Source organism: Zalophus californianus, chromosome 6 (genome assembly GCF_009762305.2).
Source record: "Zalophus californianus isolate mZalCal1 chromosome 6, mZalCal1.pri.v2, whole genome shotgun sequence".
Classification (NCBI taxonomy): Eukaryota; Metazoa; Chordata; class Mammalia; order Carnivora; family Otariidae; genus Zalophus; species Zalophus californianus.
Genome location: NC_045600.1, coordinates 13,415,331 through 13,438,480, shown reverse-complemented (window position 1 = coordinate 13,438,480; position 23,150 = coordinate 13,415,331). Strand labels below are relative to the sequence as shown.

At 42.1% G+C, this 23,150-nt stretch overlaps 1 protein-coding gene across 2 annotated transcripts in view; it reads right to left on the bottom strand.

The window, feature by feature from the left end:
- The window catches only part of NRDE2 (NRDE-2, necessary for RNA interference, domain containing), a 48,708-nt gene extending 26,907 nt beyond the window's left edge, over positions 1-21,801 (bottom strand). For both annotated transcript variants that reach the window (XR_003515620.2, XM_027569382.2), the window contains exons 1-4: positions 21,664-21,801; positions 5,340-5,448; positions 3,821-4,051; positions 245-394 (exon numbers count right to left, since the gene is read on the bottom strand). Coding sequence is in view for 1 of the 2 variants with exons in the window: in XM_027569382.2 (XP_027425183.1) it covers positions 245-394; positions 3,821-4,051; positions 5,340-5,448; positions 21,664-21,727 (554 nt within the window). In the remaining variant the exon portion in view is untranslated. The remainder of the gene's footprint in view (positions 1-244; positions 395-3,820; positions 4,052-5,339; positions 5,449-21,663) is intronic.
- Positions 21,802-23,150: the final 1,349 nt, after the last annotated feature.

Here is a 23,150-nt window from a genome sequence, read left to right as displayed (position 1 = left end):
CCGGCACAATGCCAGGCACCACAGATAAATGAGACTTTTCAGACCTGAATCCTGACTTCAAGGTTTGAACTTTCACTTCAGAGTGTGAGATAAGACACATGCCTCCACAGCTCAGCGATGGAGGACACCCACCGGAATCCAGAAGAGGGGGGCGGGGGCAGACAGAGACCGCGCAGAGAGGGTTCGGGGGAGAAGGAAGTTACTTCCCACCAGTGAAAATCAGGAAAGACATCGTGACGGGTACCTTGCTATGTCTCCTCGGTAGAGAGACTTATACTCCCAGTTGGCCGGATCCGGTTTCTTATCTGTTCTGAAGGTTTCTCCAGTCAGAGCCTGAACGTCCTCAAGCCAAACAAAGCGATGCCCAATATCAGCGGCAGCATTACCTTCTTGACTGTGGGACACAGGAAGGTGAAGAACAAAGAGGGAGAGGCACTTTGAAATCTTCTGGCTACATCGTCCACCTTTTCAGAACAATGAAAGTTAAACATTTCAACACTGATGCTCCACACAGCATCAAACACACCCAAGTATGTCAAATGTGCACGGGCCACAGATGAAGAGGATTCCTGCTGTGGAAAAAGCTTTAAAATATGAAGCCAAAACTGTCCACCCTAAGTGACACTTTACCAAGAAATCACCTTATCTCAGAAATTAACCTGACACAAGTTTTTATTTTTTTAAAGATCTACTTATTTATGTTTATTAGAGACAGGCAGGGGGGACAGAGAGAGAGAGATAGCACACGGGGAGGGGCAGAGGGAGAGGGACAAGGAGAGAAGCCGACACCCCGCTGAGCACAGAGCCCAGAGCTCCATCCCATGACCCTGAGATCATGACCTGAGCTGAAATGAAGAGTCGGATTTGCTTAAGCGACTGAGCCACCCAGGCGTCCACAGGTGTTCTTTTTAAATATTCTATTAAATGACTGTAACTAGAATTTCAAATATATTTATAAACAAGTTTCCTCTAAAAATAAATAAAGTGGGTTGCCCTTGCTTAGCCTAACTCAGTAGAAAGTGCTCAGATTATTCCAACTCAAAACTTAACAACAGCAACATGACAGTTCCGAATGGGTCAGTCTCACATATTATTCAGACTTGGTCTAAGTCTCGTTTTTATAGCCCGGGCGCTGTGGACTGACCTTCTCTCTTACACCAAGGCCGGAGAGAGCCCCTGTGAGACCAGACCCTTACTTATCCCTCTGAACCAACCTGAGAGTTGGCAGACTTCCAGCTGAGACACAAATGGAACCACTTCCCTAGGAGTCAAACGAGAGGGGGAGGTAAAGTTTTTTTGGCATCTAACATCTTCCCTCCTCTAAAGAAAATCAGTTCATCATGCTGCTGACACAAGAAGCTGCCAAAGTAGTCAAAACAGCCCTTAACCTTGTTCCATCTTTGCTTTTGACTCTGCCCAGATAGAAATAAAGATTCTAACGGCTTCTAAATCATCTCTGACTGGGAATACAGAGGAATGGCATTCCGGGGACACAAAGTAGCTTTCAATCAAGTGTTTGCTGAATAGGTTAAAAGACACGGTGATTTTTAACACATTCCCCTTCAGAACATCTATGGAGGGTTTTCTGTTGACAAACACCATAAGGGGCAGCAAAAGGAAGGAATGAGATGGATGCATTCCAGAAAGAAATGGAAAGCCCACGGGGGAGGGAGGAGGAAGCAGACCACACCTGGGGAATAAACGAGCTCTGATCCTCTCCTACTGGGTACTGAGGTCAGGAAGCAGGATGTGGTCTGGGCTGTGCACAAGGGAGGATCTGCCTCCACCTGAAGGTGAAGAGCTCACCCTAGGAGACAGAGGTCCCTGAAAAGCTGTAGCCTTAGGGGAAGTCATCCCTCGATCACTCAAAAATAGAGTTCCTATATGGTGCATTATATCCCCGAGAACCCACTTTCCCGACATTACAGAAGTCTCACAACTCAGTACCTTAGTCCTTGTCTCTATGGAAACAATTCCTCCAGGTCATCTTCCCCGGAAGAGACTACAGAAGTTCACAGGAAGAAAGTAAAAGAGAAGAACAAAAAGAGTGGATTTTGATCTTAATGGGGATATTCTGAAAAATATCAATGAACTTAAAAATGCTATCTGGATCACAGAACCATCAAGAGGCTCTAAAGTTCACCTCTGATGTGATTACGCATAGGCTGAAAATAACTACCTTCCAAGTTCTAATGGTAGTTCCTGTGTAGGTTCAGAAAATCCTTTAAAACTCATTTTCCTCAACTTTAAAAAAAAATGGACAAGTAGCTAAGAGTGAGTTTCCAGAAGAAGCAATGATTAATGTATGATGCTTTGAAGACACACCGAAAAGCAAAAATACCAATAACGTATTCATTCATTCACACAACAGAAATGTACTGAGCGCTTACTGTGCACCGGGCCCTGTGGCAATCACTGAGGGGTTACAAGGGCAAGCGAGACAGGAGTGATTCCTGCCCACATAAACTCGGCCCAAGTCAGAACCTTTTTATTCTCCCCTCCTAGAGCAAGCCTGGGTTACAGATGGAGAACCTGAGGCACAGAGATGGCAGAGTCAACCTGGACGCCCCGAGCCACAGCGGCCTGCGAGGCTCTCCACAGATCTGGTGGCAGAAGGATGCAGGAGGACTCAGGGTCCACCTGTCTGATGGAGACCCCGTGGGTCAGATTCTAGACTCACTGCACCACAGAGCTCTCACGGATGTCAGTGGGATGTCTAAGCATACGACAAAAGCAAATAATGCCTGAAGAGTCAAAAAAAAAAAATCCTAATAGCCCTAAATTTTTTAAGTATGCCTTGCATGGGGACTTCAACCTTCTCTTCTGGCCCATACGAACAAAGAAAAGAAAAAAGTGAGGGGTGCCTGGGTGGCTCAGTTGGTTAAGCGACTGCCTTCGGCTCAGGTCATGATCCTGGAGTCCCGGGATCGAGTCCCACGTCGGGCTCCCTGCTCAGCCAGGGAGTCTGCTTCTCCCTCTGACCCTCCCCCCCCCCATGCTCTCTCTCTCTCTCAAATAAATAAATATTTTTTAAAAAAAGTTTTAAAAAAGAAAAAAAAGTGACATGAGAAACGACTCAGGTAGTTCCAGCACGTGCTGCCTGTCGTAGGCCTGGGAGAAGGGCCCCCCGCGGGGGAGCAGAGGAGACGAGGCAAAGGAGGGGCTACCAGCGAACGAACAATGGGAGCAACAGGCTCAAGGGAGACAGCGGGGCAAAATGTGGGGAGAAGCAAAGCCCCCAGGAAAGGAAATACTATGTTCATGGGCCAGTCTACAACTTCCACACCGTGCTGGAAAGAAATGTGAGGTAAGAAATGATGACTGTAAGTGCTATACCGCCCTTAACCAAAGAGTGTGTGCCCAGCGGAGGGGGGGTGTCAGGGGGGCGGCTGATGCGAGCGATGGAAAGGGAGAGAGACTATGGAAGAGAAGTAAGACATTCCTCTTGCTCTGACCCTCACAGACGGGACCCTTAACTATGTAGTAAACCGGCCCATATTCCCATGGCATGGCACATCGGCCATCTTTCAAAATCCCAAAGACTTTTTGTCTGAATCAGATTCTGACACAATCACTACCGTGTCTAAATAACACTTCTCAAATAAAATCACGGCCCTAATTTTTTTAATGAGTTTTCTTCTTTTTTTTTTTTTTTAATGGTGACCTAATGGTAGAGCTCTACTTGGGTTTGTTTTTTTTTTTTGGACTCCATTTGACTGAGTGGCTACAGAGTCATTCAGATACCTCATTTGTGGCAACAACTGAGGGAAAAAAATTCAAAATTTGAAAAGTCATAGGTATTTGAGAACAGAAAACCCACCTTGGTTTCTCTGATTCCTTTCTACCGTCTCCAGTGCTTCTGGAAGTTTTGTCCTCTTCAGGCTCACTATCTGGCTCGGAGCCACTGCTACTGGCCTGCCCACGTTTTCTCTTGGTTTTCTTGTGGTGATGTTTCCTCTTCTTCTTTTTCTCTTTCTTCTTTTTTCTGCTTGTTTGTTTGGGCTTTCTGTTAGCATCACTTTCATCCGAAGGCTCTGATTTCAGAGGACTCCTGTTTTGGGAAAATCAACATTAGAATTATTTTCAGATGAGAAGTAGGGAGAAGACTATGAAAATAAGCAAACAAATGTATAAAAGGGAACTCCAGAAATGCCCACAGGGCCTTACTATTTGCCCATATATTTATACAGTGCCTTCCCAGATCACAACTCCCCTTAAGGATTTAAGAACTGGACCCACCACCCAGAAAAGAAAAGAAAAGAAAAAAAAAAAAGCTGGACCTAAAACAACAGTAGGTGAAGAAATTCTATTGTAATAGCTTCTAAATCTAGACTTTCACATCTGCACATTTTTAAATGAAAATAATCTACCAGTTATTTTATCAAATATAGTATTTAAGATTTTATTTATTTATTCATGAGAGACAGAGAGAGAGAGAGAGAGAGAGAGAGAGAGAGAGAGAGAGAGAAGCAGGCTTCCAAGGAGCAGGGAGCCCAATGCGGGACTCGATCCCAGGACCCTGGGATCATGACCTGAGCCGAAGGCAGACGCTTAACCATCTGAGCCACCCAGGTGCCCTCAAATATAGTATTTTCTGAGGCAATGTTATAAAGGGTTTATTTTCAGTCCTACATATTAGGGCAGCATGTCCTTAATGACAAAAAAAAAAAATCAAAAAAAAAAAAAGGGTTTAATTCTGGTCCTTGTTTTTAAAGGTTATGATGAGCCCTACTACATTACTGAAATATCTACAGACAACTCTCTCTCAGGCACCAACCAGTGTCCATTTCCAAAGGTTTCCTGCACTTTCGGAGGACTGCCTTCTCAGGGCTCCTCATCTTAATGAGACCACCTAGTCCATAAACTCGAGAGGGCTCACTTCTCAGTTTGATGCTCTACCACAATTTCTTTCAAAGCTTGGTACAGATGTGCGCCATTCTGCTGTCCTCAAAGTTTTCATGAGATTTTATCTGATGTTGTATCACATCAGCTTCTGTTTTTCCAAAAATGGTGAAAATGCAACTGAGGGAACATGAGAGTTATAATATTCTAAAGGTTACTAATGAGGTTAGTCAAGTTACTCAGCAATCACATGGTGCCATTTCCCTCGTGGCCTCGTAACTGGCACGTTACACACTTGCCACTACAAAACACAAAGGGGGAAAGAGGGGTAATCTATGAGTGAGGTAAGGGAAAACAAAGAGCACCTCACTAGTTTGAGTAGAAAGAAGAGTTGTAATTCGCTCTTTTATCACAGGGTTTTCTAAGGAGCACTATTCGAACCCAACGATAGACAACACACAGACAAAAACTAAAAATCCATCTTTCAGAAAAGCTACCTCGTCAGCGGTGACCCTTCAGAAACCAGAGCAGCAGCCTCTTCAGGTTGTTGGCTCAGAGAGGTTATGGCTCCAACGCAAAAGCTCGGGTTGCTCAGCCAATCTAATTCTGCACAAGCAAAGGGGGAAAAAAATCAACAAAATCAGCTCAACGTGATTTCGAAAGCAGGAAATCCATCTTACCAACTGACATCCTAATTCACAGCCAGTGTCAGCCAGAGAGTCCAAAGAAGCCGAAGGGAATCCATGAAATTTTTATTTCATAGGGCATGGGGCTTTCACACACTCTAAAATACTTAAGACTGAAATCCTCTTGTGCAATCAGACTGCAGCTTAAGCAAAAGCCACGCAACAAGTGTGGCTTAAAAAGCAACACGGCTTCACGATTCCATCACACTCTAAGGAGCAGGAATTGTTTCCAAAGCACTAGGATTGAATGACCTCAAATTTGACGCAGACAATTCCGAAAAACTTAAAAATCAAATCATGCACAAAAGCCCGCCATGTTTAATATCGTTACAAAAGATTAAGACATTTTTCTTCAAAAAATATTCCGTTCTCAGTAACTTAACATAAGCCTTTCCTTACAGCAGTACTCTTCTTTGAAAATAAAAACACGGGGTGTCAACTTTGTTAACACTAAAATGACATAAAATGTTAATAATGATTATCTCTGGGTGGTGAGATTAAATGTTCAAAATTGTTCCTCCTTCTGCTTATCCACTAATTTCTAATTCCTCTGGAATGAACTTTTTCTAAATTACTTATTTCCTAACCTTCTAGGAGTCTTAACTGTGAAGGAAAGGAAAAAGCCATGGGATGATGGACGGTGGTTAGAGGTTGTCCTCTTTTGTTCTAGGATGAGGCTAGAGCACCTGTGACATGGATGAAGTTAGGAGACAGAAGTGTAACTGCATTTTTTTAAGATTTTATTTATTCATTTGAGACACAGAGATAGAAAGCATGAGCAGGGGGAGAGGGAGAGGGAGTAGCACGCTCCCCGCTAAGCCAGGAGCCCGACGTGGGGCTTGATCCCAGGACGCTGGGATCATGACCTGAGCCGAAGGCAGACGTTTAACCATCTGAGCCACCCAGGCACTCCGTGCACTTCTTAACAGTCATACAGGGATATAATCCAAAAACCATAGGGTTCAGCCATTTAAAATGTACAACCCATGGTTTTTAGTATATTTAGAATTGTACAGAGCGCCTGGCTGGCTGTGGAGTATGGAGTCAGTGGAGTATGCGACTCTTGATCACGGAGTCATGAGTTCAAGCCCCATGTTGGGCACACAATTTACTTAAAAAAAAAAAAAGCACAGAATTGTGCAACTATCACTGTAAAATAATTTGAGCATTTTCATAATCCCAAAAAGAAACCCCATAGAGAGGTGCCTGGGTGGCTCAGTCATTTAGCATCTGCCTTCAGCTCAGGTCATGATCCCAGGATCCTGGGATCGAGCCCCATATTCAGCTCCTTGCTCAGCGGGAAGCCTGCTTCTCCCTCTCCCACTCCCCCTGCTTGTGTTCCCTCTCTCACTGTCTCTGTCAAATAAATAAATAAAATCTTATTAAAAAGAAAAAAAGATAGAAACCCCAAAGCTATTAGCAGTTACCTTCACTCATCTCTGGCTCTTCCACCCCAGGCAACCACTAATCTGTCTCTATAGATTTGCCTGTTTGGGACACTGAATATAAATGAGATCATACAATATAGTCTTTTGTAACTGGCTTCTTTTATTCGGCATAACGTGTCCAAGGTTCATCCATGCTGTAGCACGTATTCATGCTCCATTCCTTTTTATTGCCAAATAATTTTGCATTTTATGGATATCCCACATTTTGTCCATCCATTGGCTGATGGACACCTGGACGTCATTTTGGTTATTACGAACAATGCTCTGTGAATATTCATGTATAAGTTTTTATATGGACATATGTTTTCACTGCTCTTGGCTAGATATCCAGGAGAAACGTTGGGTCATGTGGTAACTCACATTTAGCATTTTAAGGAAATGCCAGACTGTTTTTTCCAAATTGGCTGCACCACTTTACATTCCCAGTAACTGTATATGGATTCTCTGATTTCTCCAAATCTGATTTCTACTGTCTGTGTTTTAGATTATAGTTATCCTACTGGGTGTGATGTCTCTCCTCATTGTGCTTTTCCATTTCCCTGGTGACTAATGACGCGAAGCATCTTTTCATGTGTTTATTGGCCATTCATATTTGAACAGTAATAGTCAAATCCCTTGCCCATTTTTTAATTGGGTTGCCTTTTTAGTCTTGTGCTGGAAGAGGGCCTTATATGTTCTGTCTTCTAGTCCCTGATGATTACTGCATCTTAGTGAGGAGTAGATGCTGAAATGTGTGCTTCTTGGTGACAGGTACTTTGTTCGACTCACTGTTGTATCCGTTAGCAATGCCTGGCAATGCGTCAGGAGGAGCTTAATAAATATTTGTGGGAAAGAGGGGAGGGAGGGAGGAAAGGTACATTAAAAGAAAAAAGAGGGGTGCCTGGGTGGCTCAGTCAGTTGAGTGTCCAACTCCTCGATTTTGGCTCAGGTCTTGATCTCGGAGTCATGGGATGGAGCCCAACACTCAGCAGGGAATCTGCTTGAGATTCTCTCTCCCTGTCCCCCGCCCCTCCCCCCAGCCCCCACCTCACTCGAGAGCACATGCAGCACACACACATACACACGTGCTTTCTCTAATAAATAAATAAAATCTTTAAAAAAGGGGGGGGAAGGAAGAGAGGGATCCTAACTCATTAAGTACCTACTGCAGGCCAAACACCAGGTAAAGCACTTTATATCCTTACCCCTTTTAAGCACCAAAACAACCCACTATGGGAGGTATTATCATCTCCACTGTATAGAAGAGGAGACTGAGGCTCAAAGGAATTAAATAATTTGTAAGGTCATACCCAGTGAGTGCTAAACAATCGTCCAGGCAATCTTTCTTCTATTGTCTTTTTCTTTCTGAGATTGGTTCCCTTTCCTTGGGTCTAATTCCTGGCAAGAGGTATGTGAAAATAGTTCCTGTTGCTCAGAGATCATGATTATTTCCACAAAAATTGGATTTTCTCATGAACAAAGGAAAAGTGAGAAAAGATGGAACAATATGCAAGGAAAGATGCTCTCAAACGATTCCGGTATATCTTTCCAGACAGTGAGGACAGCTTGGAGAAAATGTAAAGAAACGCAGATGTCAAAACAACAGAAAGTGTTGTTTTGTGAAGGACTCCGTCCTTCACAAAGTACAAGAAAAAGGGCTTTTAAGGGAGCAATTAAGACTTTGCCATATGAGACCACTGTGGAAAAAGAGTAGTGTATACAGAACTAAAACTCTTGGGGTTCTAACCCAAATCATCACTGACCTTCTCTATGACCTTCATCTCAATCAAATGACCTTTTGTCAGAGCAAAGGGTATTTGCACCTGACAAGAAGTTACCACTGCTTTTTTTTTCCTGGAAGCGCATGAGCAGTGAACATGAAACGTTAGAAGTAATCACCACTGGATGTCAGGCATGCAGGAATTTTGGAAATCATCTAGTCTAGAGATTTCTAAACTCTTTTTAGCCAAAGAAAACACTGCTCAAACAAAATGTTTCAGAGAAGCCCAACATGCAGAACAGCAGAAGTAGGGATCCTCCTAGGGGTCTGGAGGGAGGGAGCAGTTCTGAGAAGGCTCTCCAGGGCAGAGCCGGGATACCACCTCCTCATCTAGGGATCAAAAGCAGGAGGCCCAAAGAAGTTCAGTCACGGCTGTGGGCACACACCTGAAACTGGATCTGCGCTCCTCCATCTGGTCTCTCCACCACACCATGGTGCTACCCTTCATTCCCTCAACTAAGGCTCTGGTTTTCCTGAAATCTCCCTGCGACTGGTACATGGGGCTAGTGTGGCAATTTTCACATTATAATCTCATTATTTGCATGGCAGTCTTCCTACTTTATTCTAAGGCAAAGGTCAACAACTCAAATCCTTACAAGGGCCAGATTAGTAATTCCTCTGACACTGTAGGGAGAATGGGGGGGGAAAAAAAAGACAAAATATTTTGCCAGCCAAACAAATACAGCAAATTGGTTTACAATTCTTGCATCCAAGTTTCCAGCTCACCTACCCTGCTCCTATTCCTTTCTTTCTAAACTAAATGCAACAGGAGGGGAGAGGTTATGACTACTCGCTCCTGTATTCCCAATCCCTAGCACATAAAATGACTGAAGATCTGAGCCGTATCTTCATATTTTTGTATCCCCAGCACCTAATTTACTGAACTGAAAGACCCTGAGATCATCAAAAGCATGCCAATATCTAGGTATAAAGTACAACTATTTTAATTCTTCACTGTAAATGGAGATTTGGCCATTAAAGAATAAAGTACTGATTAGCTACTATGTGCCCAGGCACATCCCAGGCTTTGGGGGTACAGTGTGAATAAGGCAGGCCAGGTCTCTGCTCATGTGGTATTTATACTTCCTCATAACCTTAACTGTTCATGTAATACATGTAAGATTATTAAATTTGGGTTACGTGGAATCCTGGAGGAAGTTATTTGAGATTAAAAGATAGTTTATTGATCAGATTGCAAAGGTTTTTTTCCCTCTATTTACCTACATCCTCACACGATTTACAAGCTCCTTTGATAGAAATCAAGTATGTATTTCGATCACTGTGTCAATGGCAAAGCAGGAGAACATAACATAGCAGAGGAAGGACAGACAGGATACACCCTGCCCAGGGTTTGGTTTGGATAGAAAAGCTGGCTGGCTGACAAACCTTCTGTCCCTGCAGGTTAGTAAGTAAGCATAGTGCTTGAACCTGCCTGGAAATCAGCACACACACACACACACACACACACACACACACACACACCCCTACACACACACACACACACACACACACACACCCCTACACACACACACACACACACACACCCCTACACACACACACACACACACACACCCCTAAGGAAAAAAGGGTAGAAGTACCAGGCAGAAAACCACTTTAGAACTACCACCTAATAAACGTGGATGGAACTGGAGGGTGTTACACACACACACACACACACACACACACACACACACACACACACCCCTAAGGAAAAAAGGGTAGAAGTACCAGGCAGAAAACCACTTTAGAACTACCACCTAATAAACGTGGATGGAACTGGAGGGTGTTATGCTGAGTGAAATAAGTCAATCAGAGAAAGACATGTATCATATGACCTCGCTGATATGAGGAATTCTTAATCTCAGGAAACAAACTGAGGGTTGCTGGAGTGGTGGGGGGTGGGAGGGATGGGGTGGCTGGGTGATGGACACTGGGGAGAGTATGTGCTATGGTGAGCGCTGTGAATTGTGCAAGACTGTTGAATCACAGATCTGTACTTCTGAAACAAATAATGCAATGTATGTCAAGAAAAAAAAAGAAGAAGATAGCAGAAGGGGAGGAATGAAGGGGGGTAAATCGGAGGGGGAGACAAACCATGAGAGACGATAGACTCTGAAAAACAAACTGAGGGTTCTAGAGGGGAGGGGGGTGGGGGGATGGGTTAGCCCGGTGATGGGTATTAAAGAGGGCACGTTCTGCATGGAGCACTGGGTGTTATATGCAAACAATGAATCATGGAACACTACATCCAAAACTAATGATATAATGTATGGTGATTAAAATAACAATAAAAAAAGAACTACCACTTAATAAAAATCAGGTAGGTATCTGGAAGAACCACAGCATGTGTAATTTTACCGAAAATTATATAATGAATCACCCCAAAGTTGACATGCTTTTTATGATAAGGTTATTATATCATGCTATTTCCCCAACGCTAGTGAAAATGCTCTAATTCAATTTCACTGGATAGAGGGCTGAAGAAATCACCACGAATCGTTTTAAATACAAAAAAAAAAATTTTTTTAATCACAGCTGGATAAAATATCCCAGTTCACCCCTTCCCCATTACTATTATAACAAAATAGCTCTGATTACTGGTTTCTGTGGACTCTGGTGAGCACCACCCCTCCAGGTATAATTCAAAAGACATTTCCAAAGTTGAGTGTAATCGATTAGCACATGTATTAGGGAAGGGGATTGTTCCTTTAATAAGAGCGAGCCAAGCTCTTTATTTGATCAAAATCCTTTTTTTCTGACCAGGAAACTGGGCGCGCAAACGTTTGCACAGAAAGCACCAGCCAACGTGGCTAAGAACTGCTTTTAAAATGGTGATTACAGAGTACCCAGCCAAAGTCAGACTTTCTACGGAGTTAACCTACAATTTGAAGAGACCCAGGAATCCCAAGAGTAATGTTTAAATGGTCCGAACCCCAACATTCTAATATCACAGTGTGATTTATAACACAAGTTTTGGAGCCAGAAGGACCTGTGTTCAAATACTGGCTTTACTGTTTACTGGTTGTGCAACTCTTAACAAAACACTTAATCTGAGTCTCTTTTCTTTCACTCAGCTTTTTTTTTTTTTCCCTCTTACTGAAAACCAGGCACTGTTCTAGGAACTAGGAACACACAGCAAACAAGACAAACCCAACCTGACCCTAGGGCATTGACACCCTTGCAGTCACTTACACACAACGTGACAAACGTCAGGATAAAGAAGGTATAATGAGAGTACATCATCCAAACTGGGTACGGGTCAGAGGAAGCTGCCTGGGAGGACAGCTCGGTTAAGACCTGAAGGACGAGAAGTGAGGCTAATCTGCTCCTACCAGCAGAAGAAACGGCTGGTACAAAGGCTTGAAAGTGGGAAAGCAGGGCTCTGGAAAACAGCAGGAAGCTGTTATGTCTGGACCACTGGGAGGAAGAACAAGTAGGGGCACAATGAAGCTGGAGAGGTTGGGGGCCTTACAAAGATGTCAGAGTTTGGGCTTACCCTAAAAGCAATGGACAAGACACTCAACAGCGCTGAACAAGAGGGACAAAGTCAGATCTAGGATTCTAAAGAACAGCAGCAAGGAGTAGTATTAAAGAGCACGCGTTCTGAAGCTGGATTGCCTGAGCTCAGATCCTGGTTCTGAGGCCTACCAGCCACGTGACCACAGACAGGTTACTTATTGGCTCTGTGACTCCATTTCCTCCTCCTTAAAAATGCAGATAAAGGGGCGCCCGGGTGGCTCAGTCAGTTGGGCATCTGCCTTCGGCTCAGGTCATGGTCCCAGGGTCCTGGGATCAAGCCCTGCATTGGGCTCCTGGCTCGGCAGGGAGCCTGCTTCTCCTTCTTCCCCTGCTCCTGCTCTCTCTCTCTCTCTCACTCTCTCTCTCTTTCAAATAAATATACAAAAATCTTTAAAAAAAATAAAAAATAAAATATATAAATTTTTAAAAATGCGGATAAACAGTACCAACTTCATAGGGTTATAATTCAATGAGTTAATATTTGTAAAGCATTTTCACCAGTGAATGGCACGTGGTGTTTTTAAATAAATGCACTTTAACATTCCGCCTACAGTGTGGAGAGTGGTTCAGGGAGTGAAGGTAGGACTGAAGACGGGGAGACTCTTTAGGAGGCTGTTGTCAATCCAGGGGGTAATGACAGCTAAAACTGGGAAGTGGCAGTGAGAACAGGGGTAAACTAATGAATTGAAGAGTTAACTGGCTCAACAAAACATGAGCAAACTGAATTCAACAGTACATTAAAAGGATCCTGCACCATGATCAGGTGAGATTTATTCCAGGTTTGGTTCACAATCCACAAATCAATCAACATGATACACATTAACAAAATAAAGGATAAAAATCATACCACCTCAATAGCTGCAGAAAAAGCATCTGACAATGTTCCATATCCATTCATGATAAAAACTCCCAGCAAAGTGGGTATAAAGAGAATATACCTCAACATAATAAAGGCCATATAGGACAAACACACAGCCAGTATTATACTCAATGGTGAAAAACTGAAAGCCCTTTCTCTAAGATCAGGAGTAAGCCAAGGATGCCCACTCTTGCCACTTTTATTCAACACAGTACTAGAATTCCTAGCCACAGAAATAAAAGGCATCCAAAATTAGTAAGGAAGAAGTAAAATTATCACTGTTTGGAGACAACAGGATACTATATACAGAAAACGCTAATGACTCCTCAAAAAACTTTTAGAATAAATGAATTCAATAAAGTTTCAGGACACAAAACTAATATACAGAAACCTGATGTGTTTCTATACACTAATTACAAACTATCAGAAAGAGAAATTAAGAAAACAATCCCATCTACAACTGCATCAGAAAGACTAAGATACCTAGGAAGAAATTTAACCAAGAAAGTGAAAGACCAGCACTCCAAAAACTATAATACATTGATGAAAGAAACCGAAAATGACACAAATCAATGGTATAAAAGATATACTATGCTCATGTACAAGAATTTATATCGTTAAAATGTCCATACTACCCAAAGCAATCTACAAGATCCAGTGCAATCCCTATCAAAATACCAATGGCATTTTTCACATAACTAGAACAAAATAGTCCTAAAATTTGTATGAAACCACAAAAGCCCCTGAACAGCCAAAGCAATCTTGAGAAAGAAAAACAAAGATGGAAGTATCACACTCCCAGATTTCAAATTATACTTCAAAGCTATAATAATCAAAATATATGGTACTGGCACAAAAACAGACACACAGATCAATGAGACAGAATAGAGAGCCTAGAAATAAAGCCACATTTACATGGTCATTTAATCTACAACAAAGGAGCCAAGAATATTCAATGAGAAACAGTCTCTTCAATAAATGGTGTTGTGAAAACTGGATAGTTACACGCAAAAGCATGAAACTGGGCCACTGTCTCACACCATACACAAAAATAAATTCAAAATGGGTTAAACACTTAAATGTAAGAAGTGAAACCATAAAGTACCTAAAAGAAAACATAGGTACTAAACTCTTGGACATCAGTCTTAGCAATACTTTTTTGGACCTGTCTTGTCAGGCACGGGCAACAAAAGCAAAAACAAACAATTGGCACTACAGTAAACTAAAAACCTTTTGCACAGCAAAGGAAACCATCAAAAAACCAAAAAGGTAACCTACTGTAATGGGAGAAGATATTTGTAAATGATATATTTAATAAGCTGTTAATACCCAAAATATATAAAGAACTCATACAACTCAATACCCATAAAACAATCCAATTAAAAACTGGGCAGAAGACCTACGCAGACATTTTTCCAAAGACATCCAGAGGGCCAACAGACACTTTGGAAAAGATGCTCACCACCACTCGCCATCGGGGAAATGCAAATCGAAACCACAATGAGCTATCACCTCATGCCTGTAGGAATGGCTAAAATCAAAAAGATGAGAAATAAGTGTTGGCTAGGATGTGGAGGAAATAAAAAACAACCCTCATGCACTGTTGATAGTAATGCAAACTGGTGCAGCTACTGTGGAAAACAGTATGGAGGTTCCTCAAAAAATTAAAAATATAAATACCGTATGATCCAGCAATCCCACTTCTGGTCACTTAACCTAAGAAAATGAAAACACTAATGCGAAAAGATTTATGCACCTCTATATTCACTGCGGTGTTATTTACAATAGTCAAGATATGAAAGCACTGAAACATCCATCAATGGATGAGTAAAGATGTAGTGTGTGGGGCACCTGGGTGGCTCAGTCAGTTAAGCGTCTGCCTTTGGCTCAGGTCATGATCCCAGAGTCCTGGGATCAAGCCCCACGTCGGGCTCCCTGCTCAGCAAGGAGTCTGCTTTTCCCTATCCTCCCTGCTCGTGCTCTCTCTCTCTGTCAAATAATAAAAGCTTAAAAAAAAAGATGTAGTGTGTGTATACATGCACATATGCGTGTGCAGGTGCACGCACGCGCGCGCACACACACACACACACACACACACACACACACACAGATTCTCTAGGGAATATTACTAAGCCATAAAAAAGTGAGACCTTGCCATATGCAACAACATAGATGAACCTAGAAGGTATTATATTAGTCAGAAAAAGACAAATACCACAATTTCACTTATATGTGGAATCTAAAAACCAATGAACACACAAAACGGAATCAGATCTATAAATACAGAGCACAAACTGATGGTTGCGGGGGGGGGGGGCAAAATACATGGAAGGGATTAGGAGGTACAAACTTCCCGAGATGGGAAAAGAATTATTTGGAAGGATGGGATGAAGAACTGAATGGGGGGTGAGGGGGGGAGGAGGAGAAGTCAGAGTATGTGTCTAAGTTTTGGCTTGGGGGAATGGTGGTGCCATTTTCTAATACGTGGACCCAGGAAGAAGAGCAGGTTTTAGAGAAAAAAAATACAGTTTAGTTTCTTTCCCAAATATGGATAATACACCTGCCTTATATGTTGTTATAAGGATTAAATGCACTGATATGCCATCTTCCTTCCCAACTCTGTCCAAATATTCGGCACCTGAGCAATAACGTTTTGGAGTATAAAATCCTAATAGTCTGATGGTACGTACAGAAGAAAAACTTGAGAATAGGAGGGATCAGACACTGGAGGCTCTCTGCTGCTTCTAATATAACGGAGTCACTACATACCTGTTTGTTGAAAGAATGACTGTTGCTAAATTTCCCCCCTCAAACCTCTTAATGAATGGGATGGCTACTTAAATCCTGTCCTAAAGCTTAACAGTACCTCCAGAGCAAGGAGCCGAGTTGGGGTCACTCACTTGGGTATTGCCTGTCTGTCCTGTCCAGCAGTTTAGTTTTTTTAATTGAAATTCTGCACTACTATTAACAATCTTACATTTTTACGTTTTACAGTATAAGGCAAGAAGTACAAAAATGGGCAAGGACGTGAACAGACATCTTTCCAAAGAAGACATCCAAGTGGCCACCAGACACATGAAAAGATGCTCAACATCACTCCTCATCAGGGAAAGGCAAATCAAAACCACAGTGATATCACCTCACACCGGTCAGAATGGCTAAAATCAAAAAAGGCAAGAAATAACAAGTGTTGATGAGGATGTGGAGAAAAAAGGAACATTTGTGCACTATTAGTGGGAATATAAATTGGTGCAGCAACTGTGGAAAACAGTATGGAGATTCCTCAAAAGATTAAAAACAGAAATACCATATGATCCAATAATTCCACTCCTGGGTATTTACCCAACAAAATCGAAAAGATATATGCACCCCTATTTTCCTGCAGCATTATTTACAATAGCCAAGATATGGAAGCAACCCCAGTGTCCATCAATAGACGAATCAGTAAAAAAGATGTGATATGTATATAAAAATATAAATAATGTGGAATATTACTTAGTCATTAAAGAGGACGAGATCTTGCCATTTATGATAACATAAATGGATCTAAAAGGGTATTATGCTAAGTGAAGTTGAGAAACAAAAATACCACATGATTTCACTTATATGTAGAATCTACAAAACAACTGAAATAAAAAGCAGAATCATTTATAAATACAAAGAACTGATGGGTTGCCGGGAGATGGGCAAAATGGTTGAAGGGGAGTGGGAGACACAGGCTTCCAGTTATGGAATGACTAAAGCACAGGAATAAAAGGCACAGCATAGGGAACAGAGTCAATGATCTTGTAATACTGGTGTGTGCCTACACTTGCAGTGAGCAGAGCATAAGGTATAAAGTGGTTGAATCACTATGGTGTCCACCTGAAACTAATGTAACATCGTGTGTCAACTAAAAAAAAAAAATGTACAGTGCTTCTATTTATAACAGCAGAAGAATGGAAACAGTAAATGTTCTTAATAGGGAACTGTCTGAATAAACCATATGACATCACATGATGGAGTTCTGTGTATCAGTCAAAAGAAATGAGGAAGATCTCATACTGTAGAGTGCAGAGGCTGTAGAGTGATCTCTGGGATTTCAACCCTAAAACGAAAAACAGGTGGGGAGCCTGGGTGGCTCAGTCGGTTGAGTGTCCAACTTTTGATTTTAGCTCAGGTCGTGATCTCAGGGTCATGAGATCAAGCCCTGTCAGGCTCTGCACTCAGTGGGGAGTCTGCTTAAGATTATCTCTCTCTGGGACACCTGGGTGGCTTAGTCGGTTAAGCCTCTGACTTCACTCAGGTCATATCTCAGGGTCCTAGGATTGAGCCCTCCATTCAGCTCCTCACTCAGTGGGGAATCTGCTTGTTCCTCTACCCCTTCCTTGATCACGCTTGCGCTCATTCTCTCTTTCTAATAAATAAAATCTTAAAAAAAAAAAAAGATTCTGGGCGCCTGTGTGGCTCAGAGGGTTAAGCATCTGCCTTCGGCTCAGGTCATGATCCCAGGGTCCTGGGATCGAGTCCCGCATCAGGCTCCCTGCTAGGCGGGGAGCCTGCTTCTCCCTCTGCCTCTGCCTCTCTCTCTCTCTCTCTGACTCTCATGAATAAATAAATAAAACATTAAAAAAAAAAGATTCTCCCTCTCCCTCTGCCCTCCCCCACCTTGCACTCTCTCTCTAAAATAAATAAATCTTTTAGTGTCCGACTTGACTTCGGCTCAGGTCATGGTCTCAGGGTCCTGAGATCAACACTTGCATCAGGCTCTGTGCTCAGAGGGGAGTCTGCTTCAGGATTCTCTCTCCCTCTGCCCATCCCCCTGCTTGCTCAAGCTCTCTCTCACTCCTCTAAAATAAAGAAGTAAATTTAAAAAATAAAATAAAATGCAGAACAGTATGCATTTAAGAAAGAGAAAGAAATGTAGTTACTCGTATTAAGGGAGAAAAAAATGGAAGGATCTCAATGACTAATTAAAAAAAAATTTTTTTAAAGATTTTATTTATTTGACAGAGACAGAAACAGCGAGAGAGGGAACACAAGCAGGGGGAGGGGGAGAGGGAGAAGCAGGCTTCCTGCCAAGCAAGGAGCCCAATGTGGGACTCGATCCCAGGACCCTGAGACCATGACCTGAGCCTAAGGCAGACGCTCAATGAATGAGCCACCCAGGAGCCCGACTAATTAAAATTCTAACCCACAGAGTAAGGAAGTAATGAAGTAAGTAAAGTAGGAAAGAGTAAGGAAAGTAACAGGCTGAGGAAGAGAAATGAAAGGCTTTTTTTCCTCTGAATATACCAGGTTTACAATTTCAACCTTAGGACCACGCAAATGCTTCACAACACTATAAAACAGGATCAATTCAAAAAGAAGAAAAAAGCAATCCCTAAAAATGAAAAACAAATATACGTCAAACTGGTGACAAAACCACTCAGAGAACTATTTCAAGTGACTTTAAAACAGTCAATCAACCACACATCTGCTGCACGAAACGTCCTAAGGACCAAAAGAACCACAAAGAAATATTAAACTATTTAGTATTAATCATGTTACTACTGTTATTTTGAACATATACACAATTGTTCTGGTGGCATTAGGAACTTTTTTTTTTTAAGATTTTATTTTTAAGTAATCTCCACACCCAACATGGGACTCAAACTCACAACCCCAAGATCAAGAGTCACATGATCCACCCACCGAGCCAGCCAGGTGCCCCAGGAACTAAGATTTTCAGCGTAAGAGGAAAGAAATATAAACATTAAATTATAAATGTACATATAAATTACAAATTACAAATTAAATTACAAAAAGAAATTAAAAATCTCACAATCTTAAATCTGGCCTGGAAATATCAAGGTGAATTCATGATGTATTTTTCTCTTCCTGGTTTTGACCACTCAAAATGTCTAGAAGTAATGATGACCACTGCAATTAGCACTCCTGAACCAACGTGTGGTTTTAACCTTCCCATACCATTTTCCACTAAAAGAAACCATGGTTTTTAGAGAAACAGCCAATTCCAGGTCCTAATGAAACGTGTAAGTGATGAGCTCTGGGCATCTTTTAGGCCAGAAGGCAAGGAAGCAATGAAAACATCTGGGTCATGTCAAAAAAGATACACACCAAACTTAATTAGACTCCCAATAGCCACAGATGGGATGGTTTGAGCATTAGAAAAAGGGTATCTGCAATGGATTGAAATACAAGTGTTAAAAATTCGAGAGTTTATAACGAAGAGGGAGACCTCTAAAAGTTGCAGGAACCCCAACTCATTTTCTGAACACTGACAAAGGGAAAGAATCAACCATTCATCCTTTTTTGCCTGAATTCTATTTTAGGGTATCCCAATAGTGTTGACAGAAAGTTTATAGAATAACTGATGCTAATATAGGAGGAAAGTTAAAATTAGAAAACAACCATTTTGTGACCCCAATGAAATAATGCATCTAAGCAATAATCATAAATGGCTGCAAAGATCATTAGGTGAAAGACTGATGGATGAGTCAGGACTGTCCATGAAATCACTGATCAATCTTAACATTTCTAAATGAAGAGAAAACTAGACAGCACATCTTCCTGACCTGAGTCAACAGCAAATACCCTAATGAGGTACCTCCAATTTAAAAAATTATACCTGAATCTAATTAACTCTCTAGATCTAATTGCCAGCTCACAGGAAATACTGGGATAGAGAAGCACACTAAATGTCACCAGGAGATCTGGTGGGAAATGTCTATAGGACAAATGACCCATTTTCTTCAACAAATACATCACAAGGGAAAATGGAGGGGAAGGAGAAACTATTTCATATTAAAAAGAGACCTAAGAGATATACCCCACAAAATACAATGTTGTATCCTTTTGGGATCTTGACTTGAAGCAGCATTAAGAGGCCATTTTTTAGACAATTTGGAAAATTTGAACACTGACTGGATATTAGATGATATTAAAGAATTACAGTTAATTTCATTGAATGAGAATGTTTAAATTTTTAAAAATACAGTGCTTCATAAAAAGCTCTTCTACAAACATTACCCTGCCATTGAATACCCAGAAAATGTCCGATAAATACTGGTTAAGATAAATGACAAGGGTGACACTCCCCTGTAAACTTTCCATTTCACCCTCCCCAAATAAAGGATAAACCCCTGGCCTGTTACTCAAGTCACTACCCTCCCTCACCACCAGTCCCAACCATATTTCCCAAGGCTTCCCCTTTTTGCCTCTATATTTTCAGACAAACAGGACTATTTGCAACTTTCCGCACAGGTCTCACGATCTCCTTCCTGCATGTCTTTGAAGGCCCTGGAATGCCCTTCCACTATCTCCATCTGTCCAAATCCTCCCCTCTTGAAGACCCATCACCAAAGTTATCTCCTAAATAAACCTTCTTTGAACCTCCCATCAGAAGTCAGTATTCCTGTAGTTCACCTGTGACACCTGTAACATCTTATCTCTTCTGCTACTTTTTAAAAAAATACCTGTTGATGTAGAGAAGACATTAGGGTCCGAAGCTGAGGGCCAAGAAAGAATTCTTGAGACGCCCTTGGTGCAAAAAGGTGCTTTTATTAAAGCACAGGGGCAGGACCCTTGGGCAGAAAGAGCAGCACTGGGGTCACGAGGAGTGGCCCCTTATATACTTTCAAGTTGGGAGGGGGTTAGGGAGAGCCTAAGTCTAAGGAATTTTGGAAGCAAGCTTTCCAGGACCTTTTACCCTTAACAAAGTATAAACACTAAGGCAGCTGAGTTCCTAGAGGATTTTCACTTTGCCTGTTTTAAGGACTTGTCAATGGGCTGTAGGTAGTAAGGAAATAGCCAAAACTTACACTGATTATATAACAGATTACTAAAAATTATGAAGAGCCTTACAAAAATAGAAGTGTAGGAACTATCAGAGAATATAAAAGAGGTGTCAGACACAATTGGACTCTGCCACATAAGTGCATGATCTAGGATTAATTACTCTAAATGACAATTCCGTCTCAATTTTTAATAATGCAGATCTCCTGGGTATGTTTAAGGCTAAACAGAGTATGTGATGTCACCACCTGGAGAGCCTCAATAAACAGTTCTGATTCCCAGCATCTGTGTCCCTCTGGAGAGAAACTGCGTTCAATTATGCTTTGGATCCTAATCCCTGGCTCTAGGTCTGCCAAAAGCTATGAACCCACTGAGCGGTTCAGAAATAAGTAAAACGGGAAAGGACGAAAGATGTAATAACAACACCCAGCATTTGCATCAAGAATCTCCTTGAGATGTGGAGTACTAGCATCTCCGTTTCACAGGTGAAGTAACTGAGGCTCAGAGCAAGAATGGGATCCAACAGCATGACAACATAGGAGCCCCAGCCCCACGGCCTCTCCTCGGTCTCTCTCTCCGCCCATTGCTCTACAACTCTTAAACTGAAGCCAGGACGAGACCAGGGGGCTTCCCTTCCCAGAAGTCTTTGCAGCGCCGCGGAGAACTCTGGGATACAAATGGATAAACAAATCCAAGGCAAGGGCCGAGACCTAGGACTGAGAAACTCCATCGTATGCCCGCCGAATGTCTCCTTCATCCCTTTTGCGTGCTTACCTTTCCTGGCGCTGCCGCTATTGGGAGCGTCACCAATGCCCGCAAAGGCCGGGAACAGCGCCATGATCACAGGCCGCACTGCCGTTCCCTTCGACAGAAATGGCGCCGGTGAGCGGACGCCGGTAGTGAGGCCTTCGCTCTCGCGGTGCACCCTGGGAAGTGTGGTTTTTTTTTTACCTCCGCTTTCCCTCGGGCTTGACCGGGGGCTGGGCGGGGCGACGAGGGGGGCGGAGCCACTTCCGTGTAATTGCTCTCCGAAGGCTTCTTTGAGAACCAGGAAAATGGAGAGACCCCGAAGTGGAATTTTTCAAAGGTGAAAGTAGCGGGAGCTGGGATCCTAGTTCGACCCCTGAACTCACACTATCACTAACTGGGTCAAAGTAATCAAGCTCTGTAAGCTTCAGTTTCCTCTTATGCAAAATGTTCCTAAGATTAAATGAGCGCTGTTAAGTAAGGTGCTTACTTAGTTGTCGTTGTGCCTGGCCCATGGGAAGCACTTGAGAAAAGTTAGCTATTACGTGAGTTGTGACTGCAGATCGAACTCAAAGCCATGAGATGACGGAACTTCATTGAGGCGCCTGGGTGGCTCAGTTGGTTAAGCATCTACCTTGGGCTGGGGTCATGGGGATCGAGCCCCGCACCGCATCGGGCTCCTTGCTCAGCGAGGAGCCTCTTCTCCCTCAACTGCTCCCCCTGCTTATGCACCTGTGCTCTCAAATAAAGTAAACTCTTTAAAAAAAAAAAAAAAAAAAACTAAGCAATACAAAAGAATAGAACCTATCAGGTTAAAGGTCTGCTAGTTAGAGAACTTATTTACCCACCCATGAGGTATTCTTGACTAAAAAAAAAAAAAAGAATTTGCATCTAATTAAGCCTGCTACTAGAAATATAGGGGATAAAGAAAATTTAAAGAGTTCATACCACCTGGAAGCAGCATCCAAATCCAGAATGTGGGAAATTATAGAAAACAATCCAGTTTCTTCAAAAAAATCAATAGCTTTGAGGGTACAGAAGATTGCAATAGATTAAAAGACCTTTAGAGATGTATCAACCAAATACAATATATGGCCTTGTTATGATTCTGATTAGACATTGTAAAAACATCTTTGTGAGACAGATGGAGAAATAAGAGGTGGACAGAGTGTTAGTAGATTACATCAATTAATTCTTGTTAATTTGGTTAGATAAACTAATGTCAGTAAGGTTACTTTTTGAAGTTCTTACAGGGGCGCCTGGCTGGCTCAGTCGGTAGGGCATGCAACTCTTGATCTTGGGGTTGTAAGTTCAAGCCTCACCCTGGGCTTGGAGCATACTGTAAAAAATAATAAAGTTTTTATGTATTGGAGATACATATTCTAGTATTTGCAGGTGAAAATAGATAAGTGAAAAAATATTTCTGTGGATCCCAGGGAGTTCAAAGATCTCTAGAGTTAAATAGAAAATATATTAGAAACCAAATAGTTACAAATCTAATCAAGGGACGGGTG